The sequence below is a fragment of the Zootoca vivipara genome, chromosome 3 (assembly GCF_965207765.1).
Source record: "Zootoca vivipara chromosome 3, rZooViv2.hap1.1, whole genome shotgun sequence".
NCBI lineage: Eukaryota > Metazoa > Chordata > Lepidosauria > Squamata > Lacertidae > Zootoca > Zootoca vivipara.
Window position 1 is genome coordinate 85,651,879 of NC_142586.1, and position 22,495 is coordinate 85,674,373.

The following is a 22,495-nucleotide window of genomic DNA, read 5'->3' on the forward strand; positions in this document are numbered from 1 at the left end:
AGCAGCTGGCATCCAGAGGCTTCCAACTCTCCATTCTTCTCTCCCCCTCGCTTGTAATAATAAAAATGCCACGTGGCTTTCCAGACTTTAGGTAGCAGAGCGCGCGCGCGCAGGCACACACGTGAACATACCAACTCGGGACCCACTTACCCCCGCGGGAGGGCGCGTGCAAAGGCCCGAGCCCTCGAAGACGGTGACTCCCTTCCCGGAACCAAAGTGCCAGGGCGGTGGTTTCCGAGGGGGGACGGTTTGAGAACCGGACGCGCTAAAATGGCGGATCCCGCGAAGGAGAGCTGCGAAGGAATGGGGGATTTCAAGAAGCCGACTCTGCCGCCTCCGTTGCCGCCGCCGCCGCCTCAAACTGGGGCAGAAGACCCCAAGAAGGCGGCGGTTCCCAAACCCCCGCGAGGCCCCGCTCCTCGCCCTTGCCCCCCTCCAGACCTCCCGCAGTACCAGGAGCCTCCGTGGGGAGGATGCCCTGCCGAGGAAGAGGAGGCCTCGTCCGGCTACAGCCTGGAGATGGTGAAAGGCGGCTCCGTGCTGGAAAGCGTCCGCTTGGCAGGCCGCAGCTGGCTGCTGGTGGGCCGCGCGCCGGGCTGCGACCTCTCCCTGGCTCACCCGTGTGTGTCCCGCCACCACGCCGTGCTCCAGCGGCGCCCGCCTCCCGCCGGGGATGAGGAGGAGGAGCGAGCCCAGGTCGGGGAGGAAGGGGAAGAGCAGGGCCCCGAGCCCGGACTCTACGTCTACGACCTGGACAGCGCGCACGGCACCTTCCTCAACAAAGCTCGGATCCCGCCACGCACCTACTGCCGGGTTCGGGTGGGCCACGTCCTGCGCTTCGGGGGCAGCAGCCGCCTCTTCGTCTTGCAGGTACAGTATAGAGAAGGTAGCGCCCCCTACGCCCACCCGTACCTTTGGGCGCTCAGTCAAGGTGTGCAGCTTCCTGTACTGGCCAAGGGGGCGCCTGCGGTGCAATCCTACGCATGTTTACCGGGAAAACTTAGAATTGTAGAACTGGAAGGGACCACGAGGGTCATCCAGTCCAACCCCATCTTTTGCCCAACATGGGGCTCGGACCCACAACCCTGAGATTCAGAGTCCCATGCTCTACCAACTGAGTCTGCAGCCTTTCATAAGGGAAAGTGAGGGCTGATTTAAGATGCTATGAGCACCTTCAAGCAGGGCATCCAACACCTAATTCCTGCCAGTCATCTTAAGGGAAAGAATGGCTGGTGGGGCACCTTCAGACATGAACAAGTAACACACACACACACACACCTCAGCTCGCTATGGCAAGCAGAATTATTGAAAGCTGGATATAACATAACAAATCTGACCAACTAACACAGAAAATAGGAGTCTCTATATAGATCAAATGTATTTGCTGTTTTAGTTTGTATTTGCAATTGAAGTTGTTTTTAAGGTGTAATTCTTGTTTTATCACTTGCTGTTTGCCACCCTGGGCTCATTTTGGACGAAGGGCAAGATATAAATTTAAAAATTGAACAAGTGGCATGCTGTTCATTGTCTATTATCCTGTAACAGGTAATGATGCTGAATTGCACTTACAGATGGCCCAATTCAAAGTGATGCTTTTGACATATAAAACCTTAAATGGCTCAGGACCACAATACCTCAAGGACCACCTCTCCCCATATGAACCAACCCAAACCTATGATAATCATTGGAGGCCCTTCTTTGTGTGCCTCCTCCATGAGAGGTCTGGAGGGTGGCAACATGAGAATGGGCTTTTTCTCTGTGGTTCCCCTTATGTGAAATGCTCTCCCCAGGGAGACTCACATTTTCTAGCTATTTCACCTCATGGTGTAGAAATGTTCTTGATTTTTCATTTTAGCAGAGGGAGAGGCTCTCTGTTTCACAGAATCCAATTTAATGAGGAATTAAGAATCTACCTAGCAGCTCATTTATACATATTTACCATTCTGTAATAGTTAAGAAACTTGAACTTTTAACAAATTCACATTTGTTAGAGAGTAAATCCCACTGAACTCAATGGGACTTATTTCTGGTAAATAAACTAAGGTTGTAGCTATCATCACTTTTTAACTGGCATTCAATTTTGTATGTTGTAACTTAATCTGCAGGGCCCAGAGGAGGATCAAGAACCGGAATCAGAGCTGACTGTAACCCAGTTGAAAGAACTCCGTAAGCAGCAGCAGGCCAAGTTAGAGAAGACCATGCTGGGCGATGATTCTGATGAAGATCAAAAGGAAAAGGGTGAACATAGAAATGAAAATAATCGGAGTACTGATTTCACTTGTTCCTGGGGACTGGGTAAGTTACAGTATATTGCTGGTAGACTCTTAACACTTACCTATGCTTCATCTTCCACCACTGAAACTTGTGTGGTGTTAGTTCATGGAACTTGTTTCTGTCTTCTGTTTTCATTGCAATAAAATTATATGTGAATTCCATGAAATCCCTGAGGACTGGGATTATTTCCTACCAAAAAGGCTGTTCAAAGGCATTGTATATGTGGCTTTCTTCCACCTGTAGGTATCTGGGCAAGGTTTATCTTTGCCACACACCTAGATCATAAAATGAGGCTGTATTTTATTCTCTTCTATATTTACCTTTTAATGAGGGTGAAAGAGGAGAGCGCAAAATATGGTCTGAAGCTCAACATCAAAAAAACTAAAAACATGGCCACTGGTCCCATCACCTCCTGGCAAACAGAAGGGTAAGAAATGGAGGCAGTGAGAGATTTTACTTTCTTGGGTTCCATGATCACTGCAGATGGTGACAGCAGTCAGGAAATTAAAAGACGCCTGCTTCTTGGGAGAAAAGCAATGACAAACCTAGACAGCATCTTAAAAAGCAGAGAAATCACCTTGCCGACAAAGGTCCGTATAGTTAAAGCTATGGTTTTCCCAGTAGTGATGTATGGAAGTGAGAGCTGGACCATAAAGAAGGCTGATCGCTTTTGAATTATGGTGCTGGAGGAGACTCTTGAGAGTCCCATGGACTGCAAGAAGATCAAACCTATCCATTCTTAAGGAAATCAGCCCTGAGTGCTCACTGGAAGGACAGATCCTGAAGCGGAGGCTCCAATACTTTGGCCACCTCATGAGAAGAGAAGACTCCCTGGAAAAGACCCTGATGTTGGGAAAGATTGGGGGCACAAGGAGAAGGGGACGAAAGAGGACGAGATGGTTGGACAGTGTTCTCGACGCTACGAACATGAGTTTGACCAAACTGCGGGAGGCAGTACAAGACAGGAGTGCCTGGCGTGCTCTGGTCCATGGGGTCACGAAGAGTCGGGCACGACTAAACAACAACAGCATATCTACTCTCATTTATAAATTTATTTGTGTTTGTTTTTCAGGAGAAGATGCAGAGGAAGAGGAGGGTGAAGAAAACCCCATCGCCATCGAGTTTCAGGAGGATCAAGAAGCCTTTTATTTGAAAGATCCCAAGAAGGCATTGCAAGGGTTTTTTGACAGAGAAGGTATGTGTGTTATCTGTCATGCTTGAGCAGAGCCACTCAAGAAGTTAGTGTGTATACATATAATGCACTGCTTTTAGCATAAAAGCCCTCAAAACAGCGCTCAACAAAACCATTGAAGTCACAACATATAGAAGAAATACTGTACTTCAGATAAAGAAATAAGGGAGTAAGTAATTTCTGAGTGATCCGAAGGGGCAAGCAGGTGGTCCTTTAAATACCCTCGCCCCAGACCAGCAGTTTAAATTGGTCCTAGAAATAAATGGGGAGCCAATGTAGATAGGCCAGTTGTGGTGTAAAATACTTCAAATGAGAGGCCCCAGTCAGCAGCCTGGCTATGACCTTCTACAGCAGCTGCAGTTTCCAGGCACTCTTCAAAGGCAGGCTACCCTGAACATGTTGCAGTAGTCTGATTAGAATACAACTAAGTCATTTGATGGTGGTAAGATCTGTATTTTCAAGTAAAGGTCACAGCTGGTTCACAGGTCAAAAGCTGTACAAAGATGGCCCTGTCCACCGCTGCCACCTGACCAACCAGGAATAAGACTGGGACCCAAACTGCTAATCTGATTCTTCAGAGGGAGAACTACACTCCCCCAAACAGCATTCCTACTGTCTGAAAGTACTTTTGTCTCAATTTGTTTGCCCAGTCAGTTACATATCCTAGACTCCGGTTCAGGTGTTCAGATGTTCCATTTCCTCTGGAATCAGATGGAGCTATAAGCCCCATTATATGTTCCTCACCTGCAGCTGTGGGCCCATCCCTCCGGACCTGCCTTTGCCAACACAAAGTTCCTGCCATCTGCACATTAGCATGGACATTTGAAGTAGAGAAGCCTTTTGCCAAATCCCTCTCTGCATCCAAGAACCATGCACAACCCAGGGTTCAGGGTAGGCTATGCATATAGAGGTCTACAACCAAAGGGGTCCCGCTCTCAAATGTCCATGCTTGGATGGCAGGAGTTATGCCACAGGCAAAGCAGTACAGACCTTTAGGCATTAAATTCGAGAGGGGGGAGGGCTGGCACACTCACTCCTGCACCCTCTACAGTCCCCCCCCACACACACACACACCCATGTTCAGCTGAACACCTGAATAGAGCTTTACTGTGCTTCTTGATCTTTTAACATCTTATGTGTTGCTTACAGTCCTCCTGCTTTCTGCAGGAGAAATAAGAAAAGAAACAGATTGGACAGATCTGTATGTTATATCCTGGTTTAACTTCAAAGTATTAGTCCCTCCATGGCAATTCTGCCCTTTGGGTTTTTCCACATACACCTTTGTAACCTAGAGCGGTACTAGAAACAAATTAAAGTGATCAGCCTATTGTGTTTAAGAACTTCGGAGTGCAGAAGTTGGCTGCAGTCCCAAACAAACTTACTAGGAATAAGCCCCATGGAACACAGTGGAACTTGTTTCTGAGTAAAAATGATTGTATTGTGCTGGCAATTTGGTTTTAGACTGAGCATGGGATATTATACTTTAATGAAATTCTACTTATTCTATGAGCTACTGCAGCTCATAAAAAATTGTGAGTGCCAATTCATCTTCAGCATTGGTGGGGAGACCACTAATTTCCAACATTTAAATTACTTTGTCAGCTTAAGCTCCTTTATGGAAACGAAGCTTAACTGCAGCATTATCTTTGATCTGTACAAAGAAATGTCTGAGAAGTTTGTTAAAGCTTTGATCTAGCAGTGATACATTCACCAGTCTAGATTTCTCTAAATGTGTCTGACTATAAATGTGTCTGAACCACTTACAGATGCAGGAATGTCTGTGGAGTTAGGGTGATGGATCATTTTAAGACCTTATTGCTAATTGATAAATGAATCAATATTAAATATAGCATTGCCTTAGGAAGGATTTTTACAGATACTGTGCAGTTAAATTTTAATCCATGTAATTAAACTGCACCAATTGCTGAAATAACAATGATTCCAAATACTTAGCCAGTTAATAGTTTAATGCTGTTACCATTCATAAAAATTAAAATAATTTACAAAGTAGTAAAGAGCAAGAATTTTGGTTAAATGTAATTCAGGTTATCCATTTCACTACAAAACAAAGCCGTTGATAATGTATGAAAGTAAATCAGCTCCTCTCCCTCTCTTTTCTTCCTAGGTGAAGAGTTAGAGTATGAATTTGATGCACAAGGAACTGGCACTTGGCTCTGTAGGGTGAAGTATGTATGTATTCTATGCAATAATTTTGTATAGTTATGTCTTTCTGTAAGTCAGAGAGACAGAGAAAGCTGTTAAGTCTTGTACATCTAGAATTGGTTAAGAGCAGTTAAATGTAAATGTAAGAATATTGGGCCTGGAAAGGTGTTAGTTTAATCTCTGGTTTGCTAGTAAAACTGACTGTGTCACAAAATGATGCATGTCTAAAAAGTGCATCACCAACAGGAAGAGTTTGGAAAGCTCTGGTCTGCACTGTATTCTTGTCAAACAATGAGTGATGTCCAACATCAGTCATACTCAGAGTAGACCTATGGATTTAAGTGACTTAACTCAATGGATCTACTCTATGACTAATGTTGGAGGTTGCCAAATGGCTGTTGATTACAATGGCTCTTGGGTTGTCTCTGTACTGAGTGTGCTAGAATGGGGGAAATAACTCTGAAAGAAGGGAGTGCTTTGTCTTTCAAATAAGCCTAGAAGGCATTTGTCATACTATTTTCACTAAAATATTTGACTGTGGTGATAGAGTTCAGGTGTCAACCCCACGAATACTAAAATGCCTTTTTTTTTCAAAGGTTCACTTGGTTGTATTGGGAAACAAGGATGGCAATAGTCACACAAGGGGTGGTTGAAGAGGTCCGGGCCCTCAATTGGAGTACTCTTTCCAGTTCTGTGCACTATACTTAGAAAGGATGCAGGCAAATTGCAAAGTGTTCAAAGCAGGGCAGCAAAGGTGGTCAGTGGTGTGGAAAACGGATCCAATAAGAAAGGTGGATGGGGAAACCCAGCTATATATTACTACTACTACTACTACTACTACTACTACTACTACTATAACTGGGTATTATTATCCTAGAAAAAAGAATCCTGAAAAGGGGCATGATAGCACTTGTCAAATCTTCAATGGGCTGTCACAAAAAGAGGCCAAAAACTTGTTCTGCTACCTGGGATGGCAGGACCAGATCTGATGGCCAAGCCTCAGGAGGGTAGATTTTAGTTAAATTGTGAGAGATAATTGTAAGCGCAAGTCAAGAATACAGTCATACCTTGGTTTTCGAACAGCTTAGTTCTCAAACGTTTTGGCTCCCAAACGCTGCAAACCTGGAAGTGACTGTGCTTCCGCGGCTTCCGATTGGCTGCAGGAGCTTCCTGCAGCCAATCAGAAGCCACGCTTTGGTTTCCGAACATTTTGGAAGTCGAATGGACTTCCGAAACGGATTCTGTTTGACTTCCAAGGTACGACTGTAATGCCATTTACGTAAAGGTGTGGTAGGTTCCGACTTCCTAGAGGTCTTCAAGTTATACGAGAGTAGATTTCAAGGTGAATATGAAGAAAAGCTCCTTAATAAAAATAGCAGTTTAGGTGATGGAAACAAGGTGATGGGGCTTAAACTCACTGCAGGTTTCCAGAAAGAGGCTGAGCAGCCAGCTCTGGATTTCCTGTATTGAAAAGTGAGTTGGACTAGCTGATGTACAAGGCCCAGGCCCCTTCTATGATTCTTTATTTATGGGACTTGATAAGGTTATGTGGCTTTCACCTTATGAAAGCAACATGCTTCAAATAGCTGGGAAGATTGCTGTCTTTTAGAAAACTGTTTAAAGGATGAAACTGAGAGGTGACTGGGAGTGGCCGCCTGGACCATATATTTTCACAATTCAAAGTGTTGGTGCTGACGATTAAAGCCCTAATGGCTCACCCAGTATACCTGAAGGAGTGTCTGTACCCCCATTGTTCAGCCTGAACACTGGGGTCCTCGTATGAGGGTCTTCTGCTGGTTCCCTCACTGCAAGAAGCGAAGTTACAGGGAACCAGGCAGAGGGCCTTCTCGGTAGTGGCAAGTAGAAGTGGAATGCCCTCCCTTCAGATGTCAAGGAGATGAAGAACTACCTAACTTTTAGAATAAATCTGAAGGCAGCCCTGTATCAGGAAGTTTTTAATATTTGATATTTTATTATGTTTTGGTATAAATAATAAAATTATTATTGTTACTATTATTAAGGAAAAGAGATGAGGCAATGAGATTTCAGTTGAGATTAATAGAAATTATTACCTATTATTTTCCCGCGAGTGCTTAGTTGATTATATGGTCTATATCCTATTTTACTATGGGAAGGTCCCTACTGCAACCTGTGTGCTTGGCCTTCTCAAGCTGAAAGTTTAAGGACTAAAGCACTGAAACAGAATGCGTCCAACTTTCAAAAATTCTCCCTCCAGATTGAGACATAATAGGTGGTCGTGGGTGGAACCCCACCTCCAACTCTGATTCTAAATCTTGTATATTAATGTTGAGATGTTTTATAACCAAAGAGGCCAAGGTTATTTGAAAGAACAGTTCTGAGTAGTACACAAGCTGACACTGAGCAGACATGTCAGGCCATTTGTTGATCTTTCTTTGAATTATAACCTTCTGAATTCAATAGGCTGCCTATAGATGATGCTTCGGGGAAGCAACTTGTGGCAGAGGCTATTCATACAGGGAAGAAAAAGGAAGCAATGATCCAGTGTTCATTGGAAGCCTGCAGGATACTGGATGCTAGGGGTGTGCTGCGGCAAGAGGCAGGTAGGTGGACTAGCCAGAGGCTCTGGCCATGCAGAATTCTTTTTGGAAATAGTCTTATTGACAAGAGCTTTGAAGGAATTTACATCTGTAAAATGTGGTGTAGCCCTAAGCATTTTTATCATATTAGCTTATTATACCTCTTATTACCATGCTTGTATCTTGCTCACCTACAAGGATTGCTGGCATGCCACTGTTTGCATTTTATTTTCACAACTATTGGATGTGGTAACTTCACCTCTTTATGTCCATTTGCATACTTGCATGTTTTTTGAAATGTGCAGTAGACCAGCTGTCACTAAATCAGAAGTACAGGTGCGTAACTGGCTTCAAGCTTCTCCAGTTTTCTTCATGTATTTTTGTCTTCATTCTTCTTAGTATCCCGAAAAAGAAAAGCGAAGAATTGGGAAGAGGAAGACTTTTACGACAGTGATGATGACACATTCCTTGATCGGACAGGAGTGATTGAACAGAAACGTCTGAGCAGAATGAAGAAAGCAGGAAAGATCGATGAGAAGCCAGAAACCTTTGATTCATTGGTAGGAACAACTTCAGCCAGGGATTCGTGCTAGTTAGTCAAAATTTGTGCCTTCTGCTGACCCTGTCCCTCCAGGCCAAGATATGGGGTATTGACTGATGTTACTGTTGAGTTTTGGAGGTTCGCTGAGCGTCTTCAGGGTCCAGAACAACTGCAGGGGCAAGCTTCCCCCCTCCACCTCAATTCTGAGCTGGTGGCAGGGAAGGTGCAGCTGAGAAACAGAGGGTCATCTTGCTGTTTCTCTAATATCTCTTAAATCCCAGTGGAAGGCCACCTAGACTCCCCACCTGAGAAGAGAAGATCTCATGCAGAGGCTTGGAAGACACCTTTTTGCTTTCTGATTCTTTCCAAAGTCTAATAGATTCCTCAGCATTTTCTCAGGCTCAGGAGAAGGGATTGTAGCCAACTCGACCACTGTTCATGCGGAATGACTTACTTGAGCACAATGGCATTTCACCTCTCCCCTGCACTTACCTCAGATCTGCTCCAAAGGATTGGGGGAATCCCCAGTGCAAATTTGGAGGAGTGCAGATTTGGAAGAGTCCCATTGCACTTTCAGAAATTGTCTGGTGTGCACAGTGATTTAGTTGGATAGAACCCAGAGTATCTTGCCAGAATTTTAAAAATGCTGTCACCTGAATTAAGCTCTCATATAATCATTCCTAAGAGTGCTGCTGCAGAGGAATATAAACCACTTTCCACTATCAATTTGTCTGGTATCAAATTTCAGAGGGGTAGCCATGTTGGCATGTTCATTTGTCCAGAAAGAATCATTTTTTTGGTCTTCTAAACTGAAGTAGCACATCAGGGGAAAAACTTTATTCAGTGTGGCAAAAAAAAACCCTTAATAACAAGCCAGTGGCGGTTATTTAAAATGTTTTCATACCACTGTTTAGCCAAGGATTTCTAGGCATTTTACATAAGTTCGTTCTCTCTCTCTCTCACTCACTCACTCACTCACACACACAGACATCAATTGCAGGTGGAAAAGTGACAGATAAAAAGCAAAGTTAAAAGACTTGAGTTAAAAATTTCAAGATACTTGAAATGCCTGGTTAAATTTATTTTAAAGGTTTTGCCTGACTTCCATAAGACAAGTTGGCAGCTGGGTCAACCTCCCTTGGGAGAGCATTCCACAATTGGGTTGTTGCTACACTTCTTTGTATTTCTAGGCTTTTCACTTTGCCAGCAGTTTGGAACACAAAACGTTGCTACATTTTTAGTTTAAAGTTTTGTAAAGCTATTACAGATGTACATAACTTTTCAATTTCTCTCTCTTTGTAGAGTGCAAAATTAGCCGCAACTGAAAGAGAGCTCTCTGAGATAGCAGAGAAGCTGAAATCTTCAAAGACAAGTAAGGCCACATACTTTATTCAAATTTTGGGGTTGTCTGCATGGGAATAAGGCATAATTAATTAATTAGTAAAATTAATTAATTAGTAAAATTAAGGGTATTTTGTTTCTGTCTTCCACAAATGAAAGATTAAGCCAAGTGTAACAGCATGATTAAAATTATTTAAAATGCCTAATACTTGCCTTTCTAAAGAAGCTGATCAAGTTAAAACTCTCAAATTCAGTTCTGTGGAAAGCATGTTACATTTAGTGGAAGGAAAACAAATTTCATTCTGGGATAAGGAGCTTCAATATGGGCAAGTGATAACACACTTTTGGCATAACCTTCAACTTCCTTCTTGCAAGTCCTTTTCCGATCAGCAGCCCTAGAGAAGTCCTTGAAGGTTAGTTATACATGCCTAGGAGTATGCCAAAGGAACCAACTGGAGTCAATACTAAGTCAATTTTTGCACAGATAAACCCTTCATTTCCCCAAAAAACAGTTACTAGAGCAAAGAATTCGAGCACATCTGTAGTCTTAATTGTATTCTTCTCAGAAAGTTGTATTGGGCATCTGTTCCGTGCCGGCTACTAAAATTTGGGACCACTTCTACTCATAACTGTATTGGGATGGCATGATTTTTCTATATTTGTATTTCCTTTAGCACAATCGCATTCATCAGCGCAAGATTCTTTGGACGAATTCATGACGGAAATAAAATCAGGATGTGCTTTAGACAGTGTGGCACGGAGAAAGCTTCATTTGCGGACTTTTGAACTGAGGAAAGAGCAGCAGCGATTGAAAGGATTGATTAAAATTGTTACACCAGCTTCATTGCCGGAGTTGAAATCCCAGTGAGTCTTCATTTTATGGAGTGGTAATCATTTTATATTTTCCTTGTTGAGCTATAGTTGAGCTATAGTTCTCTGATGACTACCCAAATGTACATGCAGAGGAGTATGGAGATGGTGGAAGGCAGGTTTTGGCACTGATTGCCAAGTCTATTTTGAGCATTAATTGTGATTAATGGCAGTGCCAACACATAACCTTCAGGCCCCATGGATAACACCAGGGGAGAAAGGAATTCTTGTTTGAGAAGGGAGCCTGCAATGTCCCTGTCCCTGATGGGCTTCATTGTCTCTGCACAAGCCCAGGGCCACACTGTGAGGTTTGCAATGAGAAGGAACTTTTTAATGTGGAATCTCCACGAGAGAGAGAGAGAGAGAGCGCACAAAGCAATAGTTCTAGTGCTGGTCCTTCAGAATTCGATACTAAAGCTGTGTGTGTGCTACTTATTCTCTTCCCCTCCCTTCCCAAATGTTCTGTAGGCTTGGGAATCAAGATCCGGAAACTCAAAACAAACCCAAAAAGCTGACTTTACCCATGTTTGGTGCCATGAAAGGAGGAAGCAAGTTCAGACTGAAAACTGGTACTGTGGGGGTAAGTAAAGAAAGCAAAAGCTATGGGTTGTATCAAAACATGTCATTCAGCTGACAGTAAGGCTTCTTAGCAGAATGGGAAGGGAAGCCATTTTTGACCATGTCCTATCTCCCCTGCTGGCCCCCAACACTTTGGAGTGTTGCGAGCAGGGAAGGGGGAAGGGGAAGGGTAAATAGCTGAATATTGCTTCCCTCCCCATTTTACTGATTTATTTATTTTGTCTAGTCAAAGCCATTGCAAAAGATAGGCTCTATTTAGAAGTTGGATCCATTAGGATGGGCATTCAAAGATAGCTGGATTACATCACTTCCTGTGGGCACTAGGAGGAACTCTTGTAGAAACAGTTAAACTTTGGGCTTGCTTTAGTGAGACTGTTTATGTTTCTACAAATCTCGGGAAGTACTTAATAACTGCTGTTCAAAGGCACATTGCCTCATAGCATGGCATATTCTGTTCCATACATCAACGGCAGAAGATATAACAACTACGTTCACGGCAATTTTTGTTTGCCCCACAGAGGTTGCCTGTCAAGCGTCCAGATATACCTGTAAACCTATTAAAGATGAAAGATGAGGGGCCAGAGGAGGAGGAAGAAGAGGAGGAGGAGGAGGAAGAAGAAGAAGATATGAAGGCTGTAAATCAAGGAACACAAAACCCAGTGATGCGGATACCAGCACAAGAAACAGTTAGGCAGCATAAACACTCTACCAGTTCTTATGATTGCAGCAGCGAGGACATGGAATTTGTTCATGGTGGTTAGTCCAGTTCTGTTTCCTCTTCATTTTGACTATTTTGAGGCTCTTAAATGTAGTAGTGGGGACTGTTGGAATGCTTGATACCATATGTACTCCTGCTGACAACAGTCAGGTTCAGTTAGGTTCATTTCCTTAAGTGCCTCTGAAAACCCTGCCTTGAATTCTTTTGAAAATATGGACGTCAAGAGCTTGGTATAGAGGTGCACATGGATGGGAGAAATTTCTTCCCTTGGGCTAAATTGTCTTAAGGTCTTGTCTTGGGATAAATTGTTCTAGAGAACCTGTGGGACGCTGCTGTCTTGGAGAGAGGAGTGTTGGGTGCAGGTCTTTTGGACCAGCTCCCTTCCTTCTCAGCTGGCCAGCAGCTAGCATTTGTATGCTAACCACTGATTTTGGGTCTGTGCCCTGTGACTTGCACCTAGTGCACATACCGTGTTTCCCCTTTTTTAAGACACCGTCTTATAACTTTTTTTCCTCAAAAAAACACACGGTGGCTTATTTTCAGGGGGTGTCTTTTTTTTTAAGTGCTGGTACAACTGGGTCCCACTGGCTCAGGACACTCGGTGCTCTCTTCCGCGCACATTATAAACACCACACTCTAGCCTACTGTGCTATCCAGGTTTTACTGTCAACCAGGCTGGCAGCAGCTCTCCAGAATTTCAAACTTGGGGGTACCTGGGGGTTAAACCTGGGATCCTTCTGCTCCCCGGGCTCTCTCACGCCGGCCGAGGAATGAGGAGGGAGGCCGTGACCCGTCCCGCTCTGAGATGCTTGTGAGGGAAGCGCGAGGGGGACGAGGCTTGGGCCCATGCCCCTGGCGCGCGCGCGCGGCTGAATGACGAGCCGAAGCGGAACCTTTTCTCTGTGGGGGGGGGGAAGACGCGCGCGCAAACACACACACACACACTGAGAGAGAGACACGTACAGGGAGAGAAAGAAAGAGACGCGCGCACACACACACACACACACAGAGAGACGCACGGGGGAGAGAGAGAAAGAGACGCGCGCACGCACACAGAGAGAGAGACGGACGCACGGGGAGAGAAAGAAAGAGACGCGCGCACACAGAGAGAGAGACGCACGGGGAGAGAGAGAAAGAGACGCGCACAAACACACACACAGAGAGAGACGGACGCACGGGGAGAGAAAGAAAGAGACGCGCACAAACACACACACAGAGAGACGCACGGGGGGGAGAGAGAGAGACGCGCGCGCACACACACACACACGCACACACACACAGAGACGGACGCACAGGAAGAGAAAGAAAGAGACGCGCGCACACAGAGAGAGAGACGCACGGGGGTGAGAGAGAAAGAGACGCGCGCACACACACACACAGAGAGAGACGGACGCACAGGGAGAGAAAGAAAGAGACACGCGCGCACACACACACACAGAGAGACGCACGGGGGAGAGAGAGAAAGAGACGCGCGCACACACACACACACACACACAGAGACGGATGCACGGGGAGAGAAAGAAAGAGACGCGCACAAACACACACACAGAGAGAGAGACGCACGGGGGAGAGAGAGAGAGACGCGCGCGCACACACACACACAGAGAGAGACAGACGCACAGGGAGAGAAAGAAAGAGACGCGCGCACACACAGAGCGTGCGGCTGCAGCGCTCACGAAGCAGCGCTGCACTTAGGGGAAGATGGCCAGGGAGGGGGGCTGCGGGGTCAAGGCAACGCGTGAAAGGGAGGGATGGCGAGGAAGAAGTGGGGAGTGAAGTGATCGGGGCTTTAACATGCCCGCACGCGCAAAAGGGAGGCTCGGAATGTGGAGATCGGTTCTGGCTGCTTCTCTTAAAGTGCCGCAAGTAACGAGCCTCTCTCTCTTTCCTCCTGCCGCTCGTGCCCTTGGTGCTTCGTGCGGCGCTGCTTCACGCTTTGTCAGCGCTGCAGCCGCCACCGCTTCTGGGCACCCACCCGACCCCGCAGGCTTCCTCCTCCTGCCGCGGCCGGCATTGCAGGAGCTGGGTCCTGCTGGCTGGTGCTCCGTGCGGCACTGCTGCACGCTTTATTGGCACTAAAGCAGCCACCGCCGCTTCCGGGCACTGACCCGACCCGGCAGGCTTCCTCCTCCTGTCGCGACCGGCATGCTGGGTCCTGCTAGCTGGTGCGGAAGTATGGCTTATTTTCGGGGTATGTCTTATAGCTCTCAAATGGTTAAAAACCCTGCCATGGCTTACTTTCTGACTACGTATTAAAAAAGGGGAAACACGGTATCTTTGCGGCTGGTTGCAAAAATGTCTGCCCCCATCTCAACATTTCAGACCATTTCAGAGGACTCTAGTGATGATAGAAACCATAGGCTGCTCTATTCAATCTCTCAAATAGTTCAAGTTGCTAATGGTATGTGTAGGCCATGAAGAGCTGAGAGATATATTAGCAGCATCACTATTTTATAAGTGTTAGGTTCATTTTGAATAGGAATATTTTCCTTGGAAGGGTCTCTTTTTAAATTCAAAGCACTGTACCAAATTTCACAGGCATCTCCAAAGACCAGGAATAATTATTGCATAAATTTCAAGGTAAATTTTCTTAGGTTATGGGGATTTAGGTTCAGTCTAGTGGGCACAGCACCTTCACACACCAAAATATTGTTATGAGGCTTTACAGAGCCCTTACTTTCCCACCTTAATCCCTCACCCTTTGGGGAATGCACAGATCCTGCATTAGTTGATTATTGGGAGAAGGGATGAGAAACATGGACAGATCTTCCATTTTGCTTAATGGCCTGATGCAGTGCCTGTGCTCAGAAGGTAGCAGGGTTGGTGTGGGTACTGTGTTTTTACTTCTCTGGCTCAGACCTTCTGTGTTTGTGTGTAGCACGGTTTTCATTGAATAAAAGCTATTATAGTGTAGCATTGCTCAGCCCTTAAAAAGAAATAAAGGCAGTTTAATTGTAAGTTGTCAGAATTTGTTAAGATTTAATCTGCTAGTTCTGTGTTCATTAAAGAATCTGGTTGGCTAAGTCTGCGGGGTTCCATTTTTCTTTTACAGGAGCTCAGCCACAGTCAGAGCCTTTGAGCAAAGATGCAGTGACGCCAGAGTGCAGCTCCCCATTGAATAAATCACAGAAGAAGCCACAAGGTGACCCAGGTGAGCACTAGAGAAAAATGGATGACAGCACTGGTATCATATTCCTTTGGTTTGTACAATTGGAGTGGGAAAATATATTTTAATACTCGGAACATCTTGCAGTATAAGACAGCAGTTCCTTCAGCTTGTTTTTTGAACATCTAATATGTTGTAGCAAATAAAACCACAGTGCTTAAATAAAAAATTAATCCTGATGAGATACATTCCTTTTGGCAAAATGCATAAAGAAATTATTTAAAAGATTTTGTGTGTGAAGTTTCCTAGTGTGTTAAGAAAGTTGAGGGAAATGGTTTTTTTAATAGTAATCCTATTTTTAAAGGATGAATACTTTTCATTCAAAAACAAATAACAAAAAAATTAAGGATTGAATTTAGAAGGATTAAAATGTATAAAATTTAAATAAGTTGGATGGATTTGTTAAAATTTGGAAAACTAATAAAAATTAATATACAGTGGTACCTCGGGTTACAGATGCTTCAGGTTACAGACTACGCTAACCCATAAATAGTACCTCGAGTTAAGAACTTTGCTTCAGGAATCAGGATGAGAACAGAAATCGTGCAGCAGCAGCAGGAGGCCCCATTAGCTAAAGTGGTACCTCAGGTTAAGAACAGTTTCAGGTTACGAACGGACCTCCAGAACGAATTATTTTTAAAAATTAGGAGAATGGAGGAACAGCGCTTTTTGAATGTCTCCTTTGTAGTGCTAGGCACATAACTAAAATATTCAAGCATTTTCTGGAGAAAGGGGGAAATAGTAAGCAATACTTGCACTGCTACAGTTATCAAAATTGCTAACCTTTACTTTGTGAGATACACCCAAAAAGCAGTTTTGCTGTCCTGCCCTTGGCTTGTGTGCATTTTGTTGGTGGGGCCTAAGGAGCTGCAGTGCTTGATTTTAACAGCTCCCTAGCCTTTTTTTTATGTAGAGGATTTATTTGTCTGAAATTTGTTTAGAATAATTCCTCTAGACTCGGCAGCGTTAACATAGTTCTTTTCAGCGTTAACATAGTTCTTATTCTTTTCCTAGCACCTGAGACATCTGCAGGAAAGTCCAAGAATAAGAAAACGAACATTTCAAATACGGTGAGTTGGGAGAACTAAAGCATATAAATAGGATGAAGTACACTGTAACATACTGCATTCCCTACCTGGTGCATTATCAGAATTGCTTGATGCCGGCATTTATGGAGGACCGTTCTCTGTTCTCGCTGGCCACGTGCAGCAGTGGTTCAGTTCGTTGGTGAGACCGTGATCGTATAGTGGTTAGTACTCTGTGTTGTGTGTCTCATGTCAGGCTGATAGCTTATTGTGCTAGTACAGGGACGTCCAACTCCCAAGAGACTGCGATCTCCCAGAATAAAAAGCTGGCAGTGATCTACCCTTTTTTGGAGGGGGACCAAAGTTGATGACCTTTGGGGGGGGGCAAGTCAGAGTTGTTGAGCTTTTCTTTAGGGGGGCAGGTTGAAATTGTTTAGCTTGGGGGGGGGGAGGCAAGTAAAAAATTCACTCACCAGAAGATCGCTAGCAGCAGTCAACCAGTTGGACATCCCTGTGCTAGTTCCACTGCTAGATAAGACACAGTTGTGAAAGGATATAGCTGCTGATTATTTTGGAATGGTAGCACAACTCATAAATTGCAGGAAACTACACCACTTAATTATAATGCAAATAATTTTGAGTTTTTTTACTACTAGCCTGGCAGTGCTTTAACTTTCTCATCTAATAGAAATTATTGGCAGGGCATTGCAGCCAACAAAACTATATGCAGCCAGGAAAGCAGGCTTGTCAACCCCAATTTGCAAGGCTGCAATAATGCTTTTTTCTAGTAGCTTATACCTCCCAGTACTTTGTGCCAACAGTATCATTCTGTTTTATTGTAAGTAACATTAGATTCTCCACTATAGCACCAAGTATAAAAAAGCATCAGACAGAAGATAGAAGTGACAGAAGACAAGCAAGAGATTAACAAACACAAACATCATCTGTTTGTGTTTGTTAATCTCTTGCTTGTCTTTGTCACAAACTATCCTCTTTAGAAAAAAGTCTGAGAAAACCCTCTTCGCATAAAGAAAAGTGGGGAAAATGGTTTCAAACTTAACACGTCATTCTTGGCCCAAATATCCCCTCTAAGCAGTTTACAATCCAATCATAAAATAGAATCTGTCTAAAGCAATTTGAGTTCCTGTCCTCAAGATATTCACACTAAGATATTTCCCCAATTCTAATAATAATAATAATAATTTATTTATACCCCACCCATCTGGCTGGGTTTTCCCAGCCACTCTGGGCGGCTTCCAGCAAAATATTAAAATACATTAATTCATCAAATATTAAAAGCTAGTAATGATAATAATTTATTATTCAAACAAGTGCAAGTAGAACCTTAGTATTGCAAAGGAAAACAAATTGTATTTTGCAGAGCAACCTTGCATCAGTAGGTCCCAACGCCCCCTCTCCCATCTTCTGCAGAGGCTTTTAAGGGGGTGCATGAAGTTGTGCAGCAGAAAGAGGGAAGGGAAATGTTAGAATTACGAAGCATCTTTTTTAAAATTATTCTGCAGTCTCAACGCACTCTGTCCTCAGAATATCCGGAAGATGACCCAGACTACTGTGTGTGGATGCCACCTGAAGGTAATTTATAATTTTCCAAAATCATATTTGACCTGATCTATTTGAAGACAATGCAAAATAGGGGACTTGGGTTGCTGAGAAACGGAAGCTGAAGCTGTGCAGCTGAGCAGAAGGCAGCATAGAGACAGCCACTTGAAATGTCTTGTGTATGGAGTAGTCTAAATAATTTTGCACCACAGAGTCTCTAAATCTACTCACCTTTGTCTTGCTGAAGTATAGGGCAAGCAGGATGACATCAGGACTAGTCCTGTACACTGATACTACAGTTTCTTTGCTATCCTATGTAATGAGGGCGTGGAAGAGCAAGCACAAGCAAATAAAGCATCTAAGCTTGCTCTGTCTGAAGGAAGACTGACATTGGACCTCAGTCCTCCAGATCCCAGAACATTTCCGACTACGTTATTGCTGTTTCTCCCTGCCTGCCTTCCCACCATCCTACTCGGGTCATGCTTTTGCCCTTGGTCCAGCTTGGCCAGAGATAAAGGCAGCAGCGGTGGCACCTGAGGTTTAGGAAGGACACAAGCGTACAAAGGTATCCAGTGTGCAGACAGAGTAACCTTTGCAAATATGTGCTGCAAAGTTCTATCCCTAAGTCATGCTGATGTGCCTGCTGTTGGTAGATGTTCCTCAGGTATAGAACATTCTCCATCAGGGCTTGAAGTACTGTTTTGGGGGGGACAGGGGGTGGGCGGGGGTGGAGGACCCCCTAGTCCAGTGTTTCTCAACCTTTTTTGGGCCACGGCACACTTGTTCCATGAAAAAAATCACGAGGCACACCACCATTAAAAAAGTTTTAAAATTTAACTCTGTGCCGCCCTATATTGACTATATAATTATGACTGTAAGAAACACTTGCCAATTGCTGTGTTGGTTGCAATCTCCTGTAATAAGGCTTCACAAGCCGCTGATTTCTCTGCCAGCACAATCCTTTGCTCAGCAAGTTTCAGGTTGAGCTCATCCAGCCAGCTTCTTTAAGTTTGTCTAAAACCACCCTCCAGTCGTTTGCACTGAGCTTTGGGAAAGAGGAGGAGAAATATTGCTTTCCGGCGGGTCAGTGTTGTTTATTGGCAGCCGCCAGGCACGTGACAATGCAAATCGCCCTTCTCGTCGCCGCACGTCGCGGCACACCAGAACAGCGGTTGAGAAACGCTGCCCTAGTCCAGAATGTGGTAACTGTGCTCCCAAGTGCACAGCCTGGGAGTCATTTTGGACTCACAGCTGTCCAACGAGGCACAGGTCAATTCTGTGTCCAGGGCAGCTGTTTACCAGCTCCATCTGGTTCGCAGGCTGAGACCCTACCTGCCCGCAGACTGTCTCGCCCGAGTGGTGCATGCTCTAGTTATCTCCCGCTCTATGTGGGGCTACCTTTGAAGGTGACCCAGAAACTTAAAATTAATCCAGAATGCAGAAGCTAGACTGGTGACTGGGAGTGGGCACCAAGACCATATAACACCAGTCCTGAAAGACCTACATTGGCTCCGAGTACGTTTCCAAGCACAGTCCAGTGCCGAGGGCCTTCTGGCAGTTTCCTCACTGCGAGAAGTGAGGTTACAGGGAACCAGACAGAGGGCCTTCTCGGTAGTGGCGCCCTCCCTATGGAACACCCTTCCATCAGATGTCAAGGAAATAAACAACTATCTGACTTTTAGAGGACATCTGAAGGCAGCCCTGTTCAGGGAAGTTTTTAATGTTTGATGTTTTGTTTGTTTTTTATTCTGTTGGGAGCCGCCCAGAGTGACTGGGGAAACCCAGCCAGATGGGCAGGGTATTATTAATAATAATAATAATAATAATAATAATAATAATTTTATTAATTTTTATTATTATTGGATGTGCTTAGGATTACTTAAGAGGTCAGGGAGAAAGAGAGTGGAGTTTGTATGTTCCAAGGTCTCCAACTGGAAATGCATAGTTATCAAGAATGCTCATCAATCAATTGAAGTAAACAAATGCAACTTAGAATTTTCTTGCCCAAGATGTCCTTGTTTGATACAATACAGTACCTACATATAATGTAGAGCTTTCTTAGGTGTACTTAAAGTAGCAGTGCAGCTGAATTCCTCTGAGTAGTCTTGAATTGTGAGCACCCTCCATTCTAAGAGTTGTTTTTGAAATTTCTGCCTTTTGTAGAACAAGATTAAAAGCCAGCTTTATGAATTGGCTGGAACATTGTATAAGCCCAAATATTTTTGCATGCCCTGCAGTTCCTTACCTGCCTCCCACAGGTCCAGCCAACCATTTCACTCGCTTTTTTGGCTTTGCAAATGTCCTTTTGCTTCTCACATACTTGCTCAGTGTCCCCATGAATATTCCTACACCTTTAGTTACTTCCAACCTCTGCAGAATAATATAAACAAACAAAAACAAACCATCTACCATTAGTGGAGGTCACACCTGGATGCTGTCTAATATAAGTCCCCATCTCCCTCTCCTTGAAATGGACATTGGCCTGTTGCATAACCAAAATATTGCAGCTCTGCTGAACCCCATGTCAGGAAAGCTTTTACACTGCTTATGATTCACTTAACACACTGCCAAGTATGTAGGGTCTAGGTGACTGGGACTTGCCAACTATTTCTGTTTCTCTGTATATTGTTTTCACTCCTGGGCACAAGAGAGTTTTTTGAAAAAGGAAAAAGAAACACTCTAATCTTCCTCATTTGATGCAGGTCAAAGTGGTGATGGTAGAACTCATCTGAATGCAAAATACGGCTATTGAACTTCAGGTGTTGGCTTTGAGAAGTGAAGGACTATAGTACCACAGTCACTACAGAAGACTCCATTTACATGGCAAGCAACAAACTTTAGCTCATTGTGTTTAAATTCCGTTTAAATTCCTTTTAACGATTCCTGAGCCTCGCCTACACATGCTTCTTCCCCCACTAAACGTGAATTTGTGTATATTGTGCATCAAGGTGTGTGTATATAGTAGTGAAAGCTATGTATTTACAAAGCAAACTTAATAAGAAGGCTGGCTTTTTACAATAAAAACTAAGAATCCAAGTGCTTTTCTTTCCATTGCAAGTATTGGGGTGGGAAGAAGGAAATCATACACTGGAGAGATTGAGGCGCAAACTTCTGGAAATCATACACTGGAGAGATCGAGGCGCAAACTCACTATAGGTCTGCTTTATTTATTATGGGTTTCCTACACAGAAGGCAGTCAAGTGACACTCATTTTGCTGTGTATGGCAATCCTGCATATGTGTATTTTACAATTGCAAACAGTAGCCTCCAGATGGAGCTGCTCAAAGCCAAGCTATGTTTAGTTTTATTCTCCCTTTTATAATATTGGTGTCGGGTTTCTGTGAAGGTTTCTCCCTTTCACAAGTGAAATGTGAACACATTCATAGAATATAACTTTATTATATTCACAACCTGGACGAAAGAAATGCCTTCATCATAAGAAGTTTAGACAATTTCAATCCAATAGTTTACCATTTATAAAGTGGTCTTTCTTGTTCAGAAGTATATAATTTTTGTATAGTCCACTTTACACACATGTGCACCTATGCTTATTTTAACTTCTAGTTGTCTAGGAAATGCACTCTTTATTATAGAACTCTTGCGTTTCCCCTAGGGGTAGGGCAGCAAAGACCATATCTCAGGATACGTAAGTTGAGAGTGTGTGGCTCAGAGAGAGAATATGCCTTGCATGCATAATGTCACAGCTTCAATCATCAGCACATCTAGTAAAATAATATAACCTGGGTGTAGGAGGGATGAGGAAGATATCTGTACAAGGGCTTGGGGAAACTACTGCCAGTTACAGTAGACAATCCTGAGCCAGATGGACCAGTAGTATGACTCTATATCTTGATACACACACACACACACACATCTATATATATAAAAATGTAGGCATTGCGCGTGCAGATGTAACAGCCTTTCTCCGTAACTGCTGAACTGTAATGTAACAAATTACGTTCCATGCCCATCAGTGAGGGATCTGGCATAATTTTTTTTCCAAAAAAGCAAACCTTTCATATCTAAAATAATGATTAAACACAAAAAGTGGCACCCAAATTAGACATCACCAGCAGAAGCTCTGAAGACTCCAGCAGCATCCAATAGAAAGGCAGATCGCCCACTGCTGCCTCGAAAGCCGCGCCACCAGGTGACATCACAAAATTCCACAGCAACCAACTGAAAAGGAGGCCTTTTGCAGCAACAAGGCCCAACATTGCCAAGTGGAGGTATGGGCCTGCCTGGGAGGGATGGGGGGGCAAATAGGGGGCAGGGGTAGGTAATGGGTCAGAACAGGGTGGGGGGAGACAGGGATGAAACCTGCCCTCTCCACAGTATCTTGCCTTGGCTTTGCAGACTAGGCTGAGTGGACTTAGGGGCCTGCCTGGGTGGGGGATGGGGGGGCCGAATAGGCCGCAGCATAGAATCAACTAAATATAGGCCTTTTACAGGGCCGTGCCTTTGGGTAGAATAAATGTTATTTCACATAACACACATGAGTAGGGGAG

General features: G+C 44.2%; 2 protein-coding genes across 9 annotated transcripts in view; one reads left to right on the forward strand and one right to left on the reverse strand.

Moving 5' to 3' along the window:
* The window catches only part of SUPT7L (SPT7 like, STAGA complex subunit gamma), a 52,286-nt gene that overhangs the window by 12,346 nt on the left and 17,445 nt on the right, over positions 1-22,495 (reverse strand). For 3 of the 8 annotated variants that reach the window (XM_035111513.3, XM_035111514.3, XM_088666590.1), the window contains exon 1: positions 151-631. The exons of 1 other annotated variant lie outside the window; for it this stretch is intronic. The gene's annotated coding sequence lies outside the window, so the exon portion shown is untranslated. Of the gene's footprint in view, positions 1-150; positions 632-22,495 lie in introns of those variants that run through there. 4 more of the 8 variants (XM_088666591.1, XM_088666592.1, XM_035111518.3 and 1 more) reach the window with 2 other exon arrangements.
* Positions 252-21,023, forward strand: SLC4A1AP (solute carrier family 4 member 1 adaptor protein). The gene is made up of 14 exons (XM_035111511.3): positions 252-870; positions 2,106-2,295; positions 3,347-3,469; positions 5,592-5,652; positions 8,072-8,211; positions 8,587-8,747; positions 10,031-10,100; positions 10,744-10,933; positions 11,408-11,519; positions 12,037-12,274; positions 15,289-15,387; positions 16,417-16,472; positions 17,951-18,020; positions 20,690-21,023. Exons 1-14 carry the CDS (start codon positions 271-273, stop codon positions 20,737-20,739), a joined length of 2,160 nt encoding a protein of 719 aa, XP_034967402.1. The 5' UTR covers positions 252-270; the 3' UTR covers positions 20,740-21,023.

Bases quoted from the DNA above. Each gene is read 5' to 3' on its own strand.
- SLC4A1AP (XM_035111511.3), top strand. From the start codon at position 271: ATGGCGGATCCCGCGAAGGAGAGCTGCGAAGGAATGGGGGATTTCAAG. The intron at 12,275-15,288 runs GTTAGTCCAGTT...TTTCTTTTACAG, and splicing joins CATGGAATTTGTTCATGGTG to GAGCTCAGCCACAGTCAGAG. The intron at 16,473-17,950 runs GTGAGTTGGGAG...ATTATTCTGCAG, and splicing joins AAACGAACATTTCAAATACG to TCTCAACGCACTCTGTCCTC.